This window comes from Crocodylus siamensis, chromosome 3 (genome assembly GCF_052110815.1).
Source record: "Crocodylus siamensis isolate JL-2025a chromosome 3, ASM5211081v1, whole genome shotgun sequence".
NCBI classification, from domain to species: domain Eukaryota; kingdom Metazoa; phylum Chordata; order Crocodylia; family Crocodylidae; genus Crocodylus; species Crocodylus siamensis.
In genome coordinates, this window is record NC_143397.1 from 81,538,947 (window position 1) to 81,554,177 (window position 15,231).

Consider the following 15,231-nt stretch of genomic DNA (forward strand, 5'->3'; position numbering starts at 1 on the left):
GGACCCAAGGACCGAGCCCTGCGGAACCCCACTGCCCATGTCCTTCCAGGTTGAGAAGGACCCATCCACTACCACCCTCTGGGTGCGGCCCTCCAGCCAGTTGGCAACCCATTTGACTGTGTGGGTGTCTACACCACAGCCCCCCAGTTTCTTAATGAGAACGGGGTGAGAGACAGTGTGAAAAGCCTTCCGGAAGTCCAGGAAGACTATATCCACTGCTACCCCTGCATCTAATGATCTGGTGATCTGATCGTAAAAGGCCACCAGGTTGGTCTGACAGGACCTGCCACTGATGAACCCGTGTTGGTTGCCCCTAAGCATGCAGTCCCCTGCTGGCCCCTCCTGGATATGTGCCAGCATAATTTTCTCAAACAGCTTGCCTAGGATCGAGGTAAGACTAACCGGCCTATAGTTTCCCGGGTCCTCCTTCCTGCCTTTTTTGAAGATGGCGACCAGGTTGGCCCTCTTCCAGTCCTCCGGTACCTCACCAGAGCACCATGAGTGCTCGTAAAGCCGTGCCAGGGGACTTGCAATGACCTGGGCCAGTTCCTTTAGAACTCTAGGGTGGAGATCATCTGGACTGGCTGACTTGAATACATCCAACCCCTCCAGAAGCTCCCTAACTAAATCCTCACTAACCCGTGGCCCAGATGTGCTCCTCCGGGGCCCGAGGGGGGCCCAGCAGGGAGGTGGCTGTTCTGGTCCCTTCTTAGTAAGATGGAGGCAAAGAAATCGTTAAACATGTTAGCCTTGCCGTCTGGTGTGACGACCAAATTTCCCAACGTGTCCTGGAAGGGCCCCACATTACCCGGAACCTTCTTTTTACCCCCTATGTATTTAAAAAAGGACTTCTTATTGTCCTTAATCTGGGAAGCTAGTCCCAGTTCCATCTCTGCCTTGGCCTTCCTAACTACCCCCCTACATCCCCGAGCAACTACAGAATAGTCCTCCCTGGTGATGACCCCTTCTTTCCATTGGGTGTAAGCCTCCTTTTTAGCAAGGAGACATTCCCAGATGCTTTTGGTGAGCCATGGAGGCTTGTGTGCTCTCCTGCTCCCTTTGATCCTCATTGGGATTACCTTCCTCTGGGCTTGGAGGATCATCTCCTTAAGGAGCGACCACTCTCCTTGGATACCTGGCTCCCCTCCCCTCCGGGACCTCAGCGCTTCTCCAACTATCCTCCTTAGCTCATTGAAGTCTGCCCTCCTAAAATCTAGGGCCGCTGCCTTACTGCATGCATTTGCCACCTTGCGCTGGATGGTGAATTCCAGCAGGCGATGATCACTGTCGCCCAGGTGGTCGAGCACTCGCAGCCCCCTCACCAGGTCATCACCCGTGGCCAGCACTAGGTCCAACAAGGTGTCTCCCTTGGTGGGGCTGTGCATCTCCTGGGTTAGATGGAGGTCCCGCACTCTGTCCAAGAACCTACATGAGCGTTCAGACCTGGCTGACTGTTCTTCCCAGCAGATGTCTGGGAAGTTCAGGTCCCCCATGACAACCACATCCTTAGCCTTCACTACCTCTGTGAGCTGACCCAAGAATTCCTGGTCAAGCTCTTCTCCCTGGTTGGGAGGTCTGTAGTAGACTCCCACCGTTAAGTCTCTTTCCCCTCGACTGCCTTGTACTCTAACCCAAAGCACTTCAGAGTGCCCCTCCCCTGACTCCTTGCTAATTGACGAGGATGTGTATTCCTCCTTAATATAGAGTGCCACGCCCCCACCTCTCTTTCCTATCCTGTCCCTCCTGTACAGCCTATAGCCCTTGACATTCAGCCGCCCAATCATGCGTTGAGTCCCACCACGTTTCTGTAATCCCCACTATGTCCGGGCTGGTGTCAGCCAGCAGGAGGGTGAGTTCCTCCTGCTTGTTACCCATACTATGAGCGTTTGTGTAGAGGCATTTGAGGCCTTCTGTGGATGTGTGTACTGACCCCCTAGTCCCAGTGTTGCCCTGGCCCCTATCTCTTACCTGTTTATTTGTTTCTCTCGTCGGTCTGGGCTGGGCTGTAGTTGTGGGTGCTGTTTTGGTCTGGCAGTCTGATGTTTCCTCCGCCCTCATCTTCCTCTTCCCCCAGTGAGCCTAGTTTAAAGCCCACTGGAGGAGGTCCGCCAACCTAGAAGAGAACACACACTTGCCTTTAGGGGAAAGGGGGAACCCATCCCATCCCAGCATGTCTCTCGTAGTGATGTGCCAGTCATGGCTGAGGAAGCCAAAGCCCTCCTCGAAGCACCATTCCTGTAGCCGCCAGTTGGTCTCCGCGATGCACGTTTCATGCCGTCTGCCTCGTCCGCTCACTGGCAGGATAGAAGAGAAAACCACCTGTGCGCTCATCTCCTTCAGTATGATGGACAAGAACTTCTTGTAACCTTTTGATTTTTTTGGTTTTCCAAATCCTCTGTCCCTTTGGGTAGAAGATTTAGATGTTCTCTGTGTCTAATTATTTTTTTGATTATTTGGGGTTGGTAATACTGCCCTTGTGCTAAAAATCCAATGCATTCTTAGGTGAATGGAAAGGTCCAGATTTTAAGTAATCATTGCTATCAGTAATACAATATGTAATCGAGTGTATGATTTGCTTAAAAAAAAAATAAGGGGGAGAAAGAGGGAGATTACCATATCAAGTGTATGATTGCATATAGCATGCCCCTGAATATAACATACATCCTATTTTTGCAAGTCCCCAAGAACAAAAAAATCTTACCATGGAGTAGGGGTAAGTAGCAGGAATCTGAGGTCTCTGGGGCTGTGTACCAGGACTTGATACTCAACATGCTGGTTGTGGGGCTTCATGGCGTGGCTCAGGGACTGTGTGGCCTATCAAGACCTGATCCAGAAGACTGGTCCTGGGGCCATGCAGTGCAGTTGTATGGTTAACTGGGACTAAATTTGTAATGCTGCCTCCAGCTAGGTGCTGGGTCTCACCCCCCACTCTAGCTCTGGAGTCACATGCTGGATCCAGTACCATGTGCTGGTTTGAACTTGGTGCTCCAGTCACAGATCAGCCTTACACACTGTCCTAATCTGGTGCCATGTTGGGGCAGGGGGGTGATCTGGGGGTGCTCTGCACATTTTCCAAGAGGGGAGGGGAGAGGGAGGTAGCGGTGGCAACGTCAATTGCTGTGGCTCCGAGAGCTGCAGCAATTAATACTGCCTGCCACTGCTCCATCCTTCTGCACTGCCCAAATTTTCAGACCCTCAGGGAACCCTTTTCCTCACATGTAATGTGCACCCCAATTTTCCTCAGTTGGTTTTAGGGGAAAAAGTGTAGGCTTTGTGTGAGACTGTATGGCATTAAATTCATTAGACAGCTGTAAGTAAAGGGCTTTTTTGCATTAAAAGCTAAAAGACAATAACAGATGTAGAATTATAAAAACATTCCCCTCTTGATTACATCCTTCATGCTAACCTGAAAAGCAGAGACAGTTTAGATTTCTCTGTTGTATTAAAATCCTACAAGAGCTTTGTTTTGACTAATATACAGGCACAGTTCCTTGTAAAAATAGTGGATGTAATGAGGAGTAATAAGGTTCATGCAACATGATGCGTTTAGCTTGGATAGGTTTGTGTACTCGCACTTGTGTGCATGTGCAAGCTCGTGCATACTCGTACATTATTTTACTGCTCTTCTAATGAAATATTGGTGATGACAAATTCAGATAGTAAAAATTTGAGCTCCAGCTGGGTGACACATTTTAGGGTAATTTACTGATTACTATTCTACCACTGCTACTTCAACACAAAGGGATTATTATTTTACTCCTTTATAATTTTAGAAGCTTCTTGAATTTCTTGTGGAATGTATACAAACTTAAATTCTCCCCCACTCCCTCCCTGCAGATGAGATGTTAGCAGAAACATTCTCCCTCACCCTTCAGAGTCTAGAGTCGACATCTGTATCTGTCTGATTGGAATTGTTACCTTTTCAGGGACAGAGGATGGCCCAAGATACCACTGTGCCTAAATTGAACTTTGAGTACTGGCTAGATAAAGCTGTTGAATGGGGTCAGACCACTGCTTTGCAGTCCCAGCAAGATGTCTGCCTTCATCTGCCTAAATTACAGGAGTTTCTACAGCAGATTTATGAAACCCTGAAACATATGGTAAGTAACTTAAGTGGAAGAATGAACTGTTTTGAAGATGGGCTCAGAAACAATCTGCACCTCATGTTTTGACAAAACCAGAAAGCTAACGGTAGCAGAGACATTTGTGGTATTGACCTAATGTATTGCTGGATCACAGAGGCAAATTGGGGAAACAGCCACAGGTAATGCAAACAGGAATGTGTTTCCTGTGTCCCTGATTTATTGTGAAGGACCTTTTTCTTCTTGATTGGTTATGTTATCACATGGGATTTCCTAGCCAATTGAAGAGCCTCTTTTGAAAACTCTTTAAAATAAACAAGAATTTGATTCTGGTTGCCGGGTCATAAATTGGATTATTTAGAGGCTTTAACATGCAAAATTGTAACTGATCCCTTAAATCTTAGAGAGTCTGCTGACATGCTAACCCCAGTGCTGTGGCATATATAGTGATTTCCTTGAGTGTGGTCAGATCACTGGTAAATGTTGCCCACTGTTTGGTTTAGTGATTTGAGTAATTGTCTGTAATCTCTTGATTTCTTTCTTTTTTTGGATGAAACCTGTTTTAGGAAGTTTTAAAAAATTTTTGTGTCTTTTTAATAGCCTTCAATAATATCATCTCATACTGCAAGGTTAAAATGTTCACGCAAAGATAAAAATAGGAATAATAATAATAAAAATCTTCTAAAATTAAATTTGATTTTTAAAAGCATTTTTTCAGAGATTTTAAGACAGCAGCATGACTATTTTTAAATTTATAAGATTACTTCTTAGGTAAGTGACTTCTGAGGCTTGGATGAAAATGGGCTTTCTGAACATGGCCCCAGAAAGTCTAGGGCCAGCCACAAATGTGAGACAAATCTGAGGAATTTATTGCAGCAGCAGGAGATGGTTATCGTTTCTGCTACTTGCACATTATCTCAGCACAGTGCCATTTTTAAAGGCTTTCATTTATGAGACAGTAAAGCTGCAAAAATGGAAAAATAAGACTGATTGTACACAAGAGTATAAATAAGCCACTACCTACTACTTTTATAGTGAAGCTGCATTCTGTTTAGTAAAATATTCTTTGTTTGTTTGTTTTTTGGTAAATTAAATGCCTGTTTAAATTGCAGGTTGTGACTCACCAATTATGATATCCATTAGCATATAGTGAGCACAAATAGTATCAATTAGCTAGTTTAAGCTATAGCTATCTATTATTAGTTTCTTCAGAGATTCCACTGCATAGTATAAAAGTGTTAGAAATCAACAGACACAAACTCTAATTCTGTTTTATCAGCAGGAAATCTTTATTTACAAATAATAATATAGTAAGGAAAGACTACTATACAAAAAGAAAATTAAGTTTATTTTCTTACATAATTAAGGAAAAAAATGTGAACTGTAACTAACCTAAGTACAGTATAAAGTAACAGCTGACACCAGAAAGCTTTGCTTTTATTAAATTCTTGAAAGGCTTTTGTTTCTAACATGTACCTTAGGAGAAACCATGGGTAATGTCATTCACTGCTATCTAGATCACTAATGTTACGTGTTTGATGTACAGTACATTAAGAATTTTTTTATTGTTTTCATTTACAGAATTCAGCTTCAGCAATACAGAGGTTTCCCTTAATTGGTCAATTATTAGGAAGGCTTTGTTGGAATCCCTTTGTTATAGGATATGGTAAGAACTGAAAACTAATTTTCTGGACGACTTGTAGGTTTTTACTTTCACACTGTTTTTTTTTTTTTTCATTTCTGGATTAACATGGAAATGGGGCACATTTTTCCTCTAGTTGAATATATACTTTTTTCTCTAGTTGAGTTATGTTATCATTCATTACAAGTGGTACCTATTATTCTGTAATCTATCCACTCCTTTTCAAAGGACGATTCTTGAGGAAAATGACATTTATCAACTGAGTTACGACATAGCATCTTAAATTTTCTGCAGGTACAATTGCATTCTGTGGTGTGTTTGAGAAATTTTGACTCTTAGGCTCAGTAGGTTAAGGCCACTGAACATTCAGTTTTCAGGTGTTCCAATAATAATTGGTTTTAGAATGATACTACAACTTTGTATAAAAATCTGTCATCTTATTTTTTTGCTTTCTTTCATCTAATTATATTTTCATCTTGGGCTCCAAAAATGTACGAAATACTGAATTTGAAAAATTAAATGTCAGGTTATTTTCAACAAGATATTCATTCTAATTTTACCAGAATGCCCCCATTCTGGGGTGCAAAGAAGTGCTTTTTTTATAAATATTCTTATTTTAATTCCTGGAGTATCCTCATAAAAAGTAAAAAGGCTACAGTAAAGTCACTAGAGTCTGTTCTCCTGTCCTTTTTTCTTTTGTATTTATTTTTCGTTTGTACTTAATGTCACAATAAGCTTCTTCTTTTATTTTATTTCCAGTAGTACACATTAAAATTGACAAGTGCTTAGACACAAAAGGGAGAGGCCTGAGGAAATTGGAAACGTTACTCACAAATTGGTCAGTAGGTGTTTTTATCTGAGAATACAGAATGGGGTGAAGTAAGAGCTGGAAGGAAATGACCCTAAAGGCTATGTTCTACCTCTCAGCAATTCTGGTGCATCAACCTGAAATGGAGAAATTGCTGGATGAACTAAGATCCCCAACCTATGAGAGCTCTATCCCTGAGTCATTGAGCTAGCTCTCCAAGTAAATATTTTGCTCTTTGTTACTATTTTTTTAAAGAAGCAAGTTACCCACCATCTAATGCCTTCTTTTGTTCCTGTTCACTTCAAAGGACGTACCTTTCATGGCTGTAATTGGTACTACTCTCAGTCAACTACAAAAGACTAAAAACAAAATAACTCCCCTTTCATCTTTGACCACTTAAACTGTGTTTCTTGTACCTAGAGCAGTTTTCTACTTTTTCTTTTAAGACCATGAATATGGGGGGAGGTAAGGGGTGTTCTGCTTTCATTAAGAAAAACCTCATTATCTCAGTTGAACATACAAGTGGCTGAAGAGACTTAAGGTAAACCAGCTGCTCAGTTCGTTTAAAGGAGGAGAAGCTTATCACTGGAGTAGGAGCTCTCTGAAATGGCAGCTGGGCGAGACAATAGATGAGGCAGTTTTTTCAGGTTGTGTCAAACTAAACTACCCTTCATGAAAACTTTGCCCCTGAGGAAGTAGGCTTTCCCTGATGAAAGGTGTCCTTTAAGACATCTGCTAGGTAAGGATTGCTGAAGACCATTTGCTCCGTTTTTCCTTGACCTTTCCTGAAATACTTGATTGATTCAACAAATGTTCCCTGGGCTGCTAAAACTTAAGTTACTCTAGTTACTCCCCCCACCAGTTATTTAAAATCCTTTCAGGGACTTCTTAAACTTCCACTATCTCTAGCAACTTGATGAGACAGGAATGTAAATTGTTATTTTAGGATTTCTAAGTTGACTGCACAGCCCTTTTTCTCCAGTATTTAGGATACCTACAATAGGTCACAGTGGTCACAAAGAATGGAGCTGGGGTTGGGGTCTGTCAACTCAAAATATGAGAGCACAGTTGCAGATGCACTAGGTGTGTCTTTGAAGAGAATTGGGAAAGCTTACTTAGGCATGTTTCTTGCACAGTTCTCTTTTTGTATGACCTTCAAACCGGATCATAAGCATATCCTGTCTTTCTTTGTGGATGCCACTCAGGATTGTTTAAAAAACGTGTAGAGTCTGTACCAGCTCCAAGAATATTGTAAGGATAAGTTTCTGTCCTGTATATTGTATTCTCTGGCTGTGCTTTCCTGAAAAAGTCTAGAAATCCTAGTGAAGTCCAGTTTCAATTTAAAAAGTTCTCTGTCTTGGAAAATGGAGTCTATCATTAGACCTTTTTTTTCAGTCCTGTTTTCATCAGTCTAGTTACTTATTTAGTGATTCTTTTTTATTTTTAAGTAGTTAGGTAAGATTTGCTTGCACTTCCTTCTTTAGATTTTCTCTAGTGTTCAGTAGTTGGAATGGTATTGCTGCTCCCTAGTGGCTCATTGGGCAGTATGGATTTGGCCATGGGTTTGTAAAATAGATGTAAGAATTTCTGGCTGTAATTCCGCAGGCCATACCATGTAGGAGATTAAATAAAATAATCTTAGTTTCTCCAGATTTAAGGCAAGAATTAATCTTCTCAAGCTGTCTGTTAGTACGACCTTTCTGCAGAGTGAGAAAATTTTGGGAGAAAACCTGGATTCAGACTTGTCTGGTTTAACCAGGCAACAAATATATATTCTCAGGTGACTTCTGAGAAAAGGTAATCTAAAATCTTTTTTTCCTTCACTATCTTGATTTGTGGTTTCCCTTTACATTTTCCCTAAACAAGAAAAAAGGGCTACATATTGGGAGCCATGATCCCAGCTGCAAATGAATGGAGTTCATGAAGTTTACTCTACACTGATATGTAAGTGTCAGACTTTTTTTTTAAGAGATTCAAAAACACCCCCAAAAACAATCTCTCATCTTAAGTGCTGGAGTTAGATCAGGGGGATTTTTTTTTTGTCTTCAGTGGACCTAAAGATGCCTGTTTACTCATACCTACCACTTCCTCTCTCTAGAATTACTTGAGGTCTTTTTGGACAGTTGACATTTCCAATTCAGCTAATTTTCATTTTGTTTGGCATCTGTTCTGAGTGTTCCTGAAGATATTGTTGGTTGTAGCAGCAGCCATCTGTTGAGTGGATTTCACATAATTCCTCATAGGGACAAATGGCTCATTCAGGCATACTTCTGATGCCAGGCCACCCAGGCAGCATGGGAGGAACTAATTTTGCTCAATTCACTGGGTTTCATACTAATAAATAGAGGAGGAAAAAACATCCTAATTCCCACCATGTCCAAACCACAATACACATCACCTCAGAAGTACGTCTGTTGGGGTGGGGAACTCACATGGCTGACCACTCAGTGCAGGAAACTTGGTCTCTAAGGAAAAATAATCTCCTCATAAACACCCCTGAGCAGCAAATAGCCAGGTTAGCCTTCTTAGTATTCAGAAGGCTAATCTTGGAAAAGCACAAATGCACGGAGTCTCATGGCAGTACTTGCAGTCCTGAGCTACTGGGGAGGTATGTGTGGCTGTGATTTTATCAAGGAAGCCTCAACTTTCAATAAAATGTCACAGAATGTTGCAAATAGATGTAAAATATATCTAATTTGATGCATTATTTCATCTTTAAAATGATGCATGAATATACCGATAACTAATCCAATCACTGAATGAGGTGGTTTTTCAGCTATTACAGGCACATACTGTAATGGGGTCCCACTCCTGGACTGGCCGTGATGCCCCTGGAGCCCCCCTCTTTGGTATCCATTTTGATCTTTTTTGGGCAACATCTCCTTGGACTCACCTGCCATACCTTGATGAGATGATACTTTCAAAAACAGGAGGCTGCCCCAGGGCTTCAGAAGTTAGATCTTTTCCTCATGAGTACAGGTAACCCTAATCTTTGCCTTTAAGAGCTAGTTAGGTGCTCCATCCTTTCCAATACCCACACCTGTGCTTTGCATATGTCACATATACTAATCAGATCATAACCACTACTATGAGCTATAGGCTTCTGGCTCTGTTTGTCCATTATACAAGGCCCTCTCTGGGCTATGGGTACTCTGGGCCCCTTGGTATCCAGCTTTGTCCTTCCTGGCCTTTGATCCTTCTCTTTAGACCCTGATACTGCTCTGAGGCCAGTTGACACTCATGGGCTCTCCAGCCACGCCAATCTCCAGTTGTGGCCCTTTTTAGCCTTTGGCCCTTCCTGAGCTCTGACCCCACTCCTACACCAGTATTGGCATCCTGGTCCTACCTGCTGTTCAGGACCTCTAAGCCTCTGCTGTCTTTCTGAGTCCTCTAGCCCTTGCCCTCTCTCTGAGCCCTTGGCACACCTGCAGGCTGCTTCTCTAAGAAACAGTCTGCCTTCTCTTAAAGTACACTCACCCCTTGAGATTTGTAGCTGAGCAGGAAAGTGGGTAACTGCTCTAGAGATGAAAACAAGGTACAAAATAACTACAGCAAATATGAGCAAAATGGCAAGTAGTCATGTTAAGCAGAGAGATGAAAAGTATCCAAAGGGCATATTTCTTGAAAGTTGTGGCTTGATGTTTTGAAGAGCATGTAATGTTGCCATGCATTTCAAGTGAAAAGGAAGCTATTGATATCTTGAGAGTACTTTGCATAAATAGAAACTACAAGCATTTTAATTGCAGTAGGTCATATGGGTAAAATACAAAAACTGGTGATTGAACAGTTTTCTGTGAATAAAAATGAATTGTAGAACGGAAATTGAACAGCTTGCAGAGGTTTGCTGCACTGTAGCACTCTACTTCATCTCAGACAATTCTTGTATGAAACCTGCAGAGAGTTCTGGGAAAAACATTGGTGACACACTTTGTTTGTATCCATTGAGAAAAATGTGCTTTTCATATCTTTTTTTAAAAGTAATGCAAATTACCTGAAAGAACTGTTGAAAGAATATCTTGGCTTTAATCTTACTATAAATGAGACAACAGATGATGAAAGCAGCCATGTTCTAGATCACTGGTGCTTAATCTTTGGGCTCTGTGGGCCAAATGAGTGGCATGGGACAGAGTCTGGGATTGGGCTGCTCACACCAGAATTGTGTCCCATGTGGCCCTGGTAAGGATGCCACTGATGCATCTCCAGAATACAGGACATCCCCTTGGTGAGGGCCGGCTTCCTTCAGCCAATCAGCAGTAATGGGTGTGTCCACTACCTCCTTGGCCAGTTAGGAGCAAAGGATGGGACTGCTGGGCCCCTTGGCCTAACAGCAGCAAGGGGTGGGGCTACCAAAAAGGCCACCTCCCTCCCTCCCTGGCTATGAAACCTGCTTCTCCAGACTGTGCACCTCCCTAGCTCTAGGCACAGACAAGGGCAAGTGGTTGACATGTATTTCCACCAGTGAACTGAAAAAGAGGACTTTTTGCAGTCCAGTCCTCATCGAGAAACAGACAGGGGACAAAGGGTTTAAAAACTGGGTGGTCTGGTATAAACCAGGACCAATGGCCACCCTAGGCACTGGCAGGCCCCTGCTCATTGGCATTGGGCCCTGAGCACTGGGATCAGGCTGTGGGGCCCTGTGTTGCTCCCTGCTGGGATCTGGGCCTGGGGTCCTATGCTGCTCCTGCCCAGCCCCACGCAAAGGGTCACACCATCTGTCCCATGGGACTCCACACAGGTCTGGAAATTTGGTGGCAGGGGAGTACTGCCCATGGGGAGCTCTGAAGGCTAGATGACAGGAAAGTGGGAGCCAGATCTGGCCTGCAGGCTGGGCATTGAGCACCCTTTGTTCTAAATAGTTTGGTAGTGGTGTATTCTTCTGAAGATACTTTCTGATGACTAAGGCAGGGGAGTTTGAAATGTAAGTCTCTTCAAATAGACTGTGCTGTGTTTCTAATAGGAAATGTGAACTTAATGTGGGGAAGGCAGCATTCGGGGGGCAAAGTAGGGATGACCCCCCTGGCCTCCCTGGCTCCCCCTAGTGCCTGCCCCCCACACACTTTGTCCATCCCTATGTCTGCTGTACCTGCCACTTACTCCCATGCTGCCTGCCACCCTGCCACTGGGTCCTGAGCCACACTGTGCTTCTGCTTTGTGCCTTATGCTACCCCATGCTTTGGTGTTAGGCCCTGCACTGTCCCATGCCTTGCCAAGTGGGTTCCTGCTGCCTCTCTGACTGTAGTTATTGCATCTTTACTTGATACTCAACTCTAAGACAAAGCTTTGTTTTCCCCATGTTGAATGGGGAAAAAACCCCAGCTCCTCATTTTGGAATCACATCAATACAGTACTGGTGAAGTCTGTCGTGACCTATGATTAGTGTAGACAGTGAAAGATTTCTTTTCTTTTCTTTTACAAAAATGTATTAAGAGATGATGTATGTGGAATCAGGTGTGACAGCCTCATGGTGTAAAACTTCATTTCAGAACCAAGGCAAACTAATAGCAAGAACAAACTGGCACTATCCTTTTTGCATGGGGGCCAGCCAGCTAAACTTTACAGTAATCAGTTACTATTATACACTAGTATTGATGTTAATAACAAGAGTTTTTTTGTTTGTCATGTAATACTAGTATACTGGGATAGTGAAAACTGCTTCAAAGAGTAACATTTCAGTGAATAGTGGTAATCTCTTTTTTTGTCCCTCTGCCATGAAATACATTTAAGACTATGATTTTGACACAGTGATGTTAGTATGAGTTCAGCCTTGCTCAGGGATTTGACCTTTTTTTTGTTTTTCATGCGTTAGGAAGATTTTTTCCCACTCAGTAGTGCCTTACCTATTCCAAGTCACTCAGCTGCAAAGTGGAGCCAATTCCAAGATTCTTTCAGGAAAGTGATTTGCAAGTATCCTGAAGTATTGAGGGAAACCTAAGGTAGAGCTGTTGGCAGCAAAATTTGATGCTAAATGTACAGGATTTCAGTTTGTACCAGATGGCAGGTTCTGGCTAATGAGTGCTCTCATCAGAAAAATGAGAGAACTTTCTATGTTTTTCTATAATTCTTTATGTTTGGTATTCTGTAGTGATACAATTATTATTTACAGTTGTTTTAGTCTTGACCAAAAACTAAGAAACCCTCTTCGTATATTTCTGTCTCAGTCCCAAACAAGGGAAGGAAAACTTCTCATCTTTTGAACTTCAGAAAGATCTTCAAGGCATCCTTAGATATGTCAGGAAGAGGAATAGATTTCCTTTCTTGGGTTTATATCTTGGTTTTACCCAGCTTAACTTTTATTAGTAATTTATTGATTGATGTTATTGACAAACAATAGCATTTGCAGTTCCCTTTATGGTATGCATAAAGTCCTTGTGGATAACAAAAAAAAAATGGGGGGGAGGAACTACAGTTTATTCATAAGTCTCCAATTAAACCATTGTGTGTAATATTACAGGTACCAAAGTTTAACTTCCCCCTCCTACTCTCTTTTTCCATTTGCTAAATACAATTTTGGTTGTGAACTATTCAATTTAATATTTTTTCTCAAAAGAATAGGAATGCAGAATTGGAAGGCACAGGTAAGGTTGAAACTACTTGAACTATATTTGGTTTATATATTTTGTGTTTTAATAGATGGAATTGTATATTTCTGTATGTACAAGTTGTCATTAGCTTATTACTGAAATATTTTTATTTTTGTATTAATAGTGCAAGAATTTTGTGATCATTTTAATTAACTATATTAGAACAGTGGCTTATATTGCTTTAAATCTTCAGCTCCCGAAGAATAGCAGTATAATAGGGCTAGTTTGGAGAAAAAAAATATTTGTTTAATTTCTCTCAAAAATAACTTAAGGTCAAGATTGTTTTAAATAAAATGATGCTTTTGAAGGAGATAGCATTAGGTATAATCTTTCAAAGTGCAAAATATGCCAATCCACGAATGCTTATTTGGTGTAATGAGTTGCCATTCACAGCACAAATCAGAACCAGAAAATTTAGAACTTCTAGTGACTGGTACACAAGATGTCTCTGTTACTCTGATCTTATATAACATAGGCAATTATTAGGCTCATAAAAACCTATATTAAAAAAATTCAAATACACATAATAACAGTATACCTCATAGTATAGTTACTTAACTGTGTATGTCTGATAAGCCATTTCTGTGCAGAGATGTTAGTCAGTGGGAGGGCAGTGATGGCCTACAGGCTTGTTGGACATTTATTGAAGAATACTGGTTTAAATCAATATTAACATCTTTGATCACCTGGCAAAAATACAGAAGTTACTTAATGGAGCTTGTATTTCTTTTCTGCAAACTTTGCCAACAGAGTGCTTCTAAATGATACTGTTTATTACATCCTGGATGACAAGTATATTGAGCACAGCAGAAGTCATTGTAGGGGATCATTGTAATGCTGTAATTTCTTTTTCCACCACTTCCAAAACCCCTGCAGTCATACTGCTTCACATTGTTATTCTTATTAATAAGAATGAAATACTTCTTAAGTGAATATTGTATCAGAACTTTTTTTACTATTAAGCTTAGTTATCAAGGGTTTATAATACACGCATAATTTTTTTAGTCTGGGCTGGAATTTGGTATACAAGTTCTCAGACTATGCAAATCATTTTAAAAAGCATTATATGAAACTATATATATAATTATATATTTTATACATTTACACCTAAACTTGTTAAAAATGAAACTGTGGGAATTGTTCACACTCCTGACTGAACTGGCTACATACTTACTGAAAAGCATTAGAATCTCGATACTCAGTTCTAGCCTGCAATAGTTTTTGTAACCTGGACAGGACCAGTACTTTAGGGTATGAAGTAGTACTGGAAGTGACTTGTTGCTTCTCACACCTATACTATTATGGATCAGTAAAACTGTGTTGTGTATTAGACCTACTGGGCATTTTCCCATTATCCATTCACCACACCATTCCTCTGATCCTCAGGAGGAAGTTGCAATACAGCTAGATTGTGAAATCCTTCTGAATAAATGCCTGTCTGTGGTGTGCAGCAGAAAAGTCAGATTTCCAAAGAATGTATAGTCTTAGTCTGTCCCCTATAGGACCCTAAGTTGGCACCCTAATAATGAATGATTTTGCCAATCCAGAACTGAAAGCCTATGAGACCCTTGACATCATGAAAAGAAGACCTGGTGGTAGTGGCACAGAAGATAGATAATTTGCCTGGAACCCAGAACTAAACTTGATTTACTCGTGTAAGCTTCGATAACAAAATAGTAATGAATTTTGTCTAACAGTGACTTGTATAGTTATGGCTAATTATATCAAAGCAAAATACTGTATATAAATATTAGCTAAAAAGTTACTGCACGCTACACCATGCATTCTTTTAAAACTGCATATGAATAATACTAAGTTTGTGATGTGAACTTTATAGAATACTGAGAATACACTGATTTTTGAGTAATGGATATTTTGGGTGTTATCTTGGATAAAGAGTTGTAACTCAGCGTCTTCATTTTGAGAGGTTTTTTTTAAAAATGTAACCTTATTTACTTCCCCCCCTTGTAGATGAAAGCCAGAAGACTCTAATATGGTGCTTATGTTGTCTGTACAGCAGTGAACCACAGAGCCCTGTGGAATTGAAGGCCAACAGCTGGATACGAGTAAGCGAATGAATCCTCCCCTAGACTGCTTTGAATTAAATTGATTATTTAA

At 41.3% G+C, this 15,231-nt stretch overlaps 1 protein-coding gene across 2 annotated transcripts in view; it reads left to right on the forward strand.

Moving 5' to 3' along the window:
- The window catches only part of FANCC (FA complementation group C), a 164,267-nt gene that overhangs the window by 37,430 nt on the left and 111,606 nt on the right, over positions 1-15,231 (forward strand). For both annotated transcript variants that reach the window (XM_090038613.1, XM_090038612.1), the window contains exons 2-4: positions 3,927-4,100; positions 5,664-5,748; positions 15,085-15,179. In XM_090038613.1, coding sequence (XP_089894739.1) covers positions 3,936-4,100; positions 5,664-5,748; positions 15,085-15,179 — 345 coding nt within the window. In that variant the 5' untranslated portion in view covers positions 3,927-3,935. The remainder of the gene's footprint in view (positions 1-3,926; positions 4,101-5,663; positions 5,749-15,084; positions 15,180-15,231) is intronic.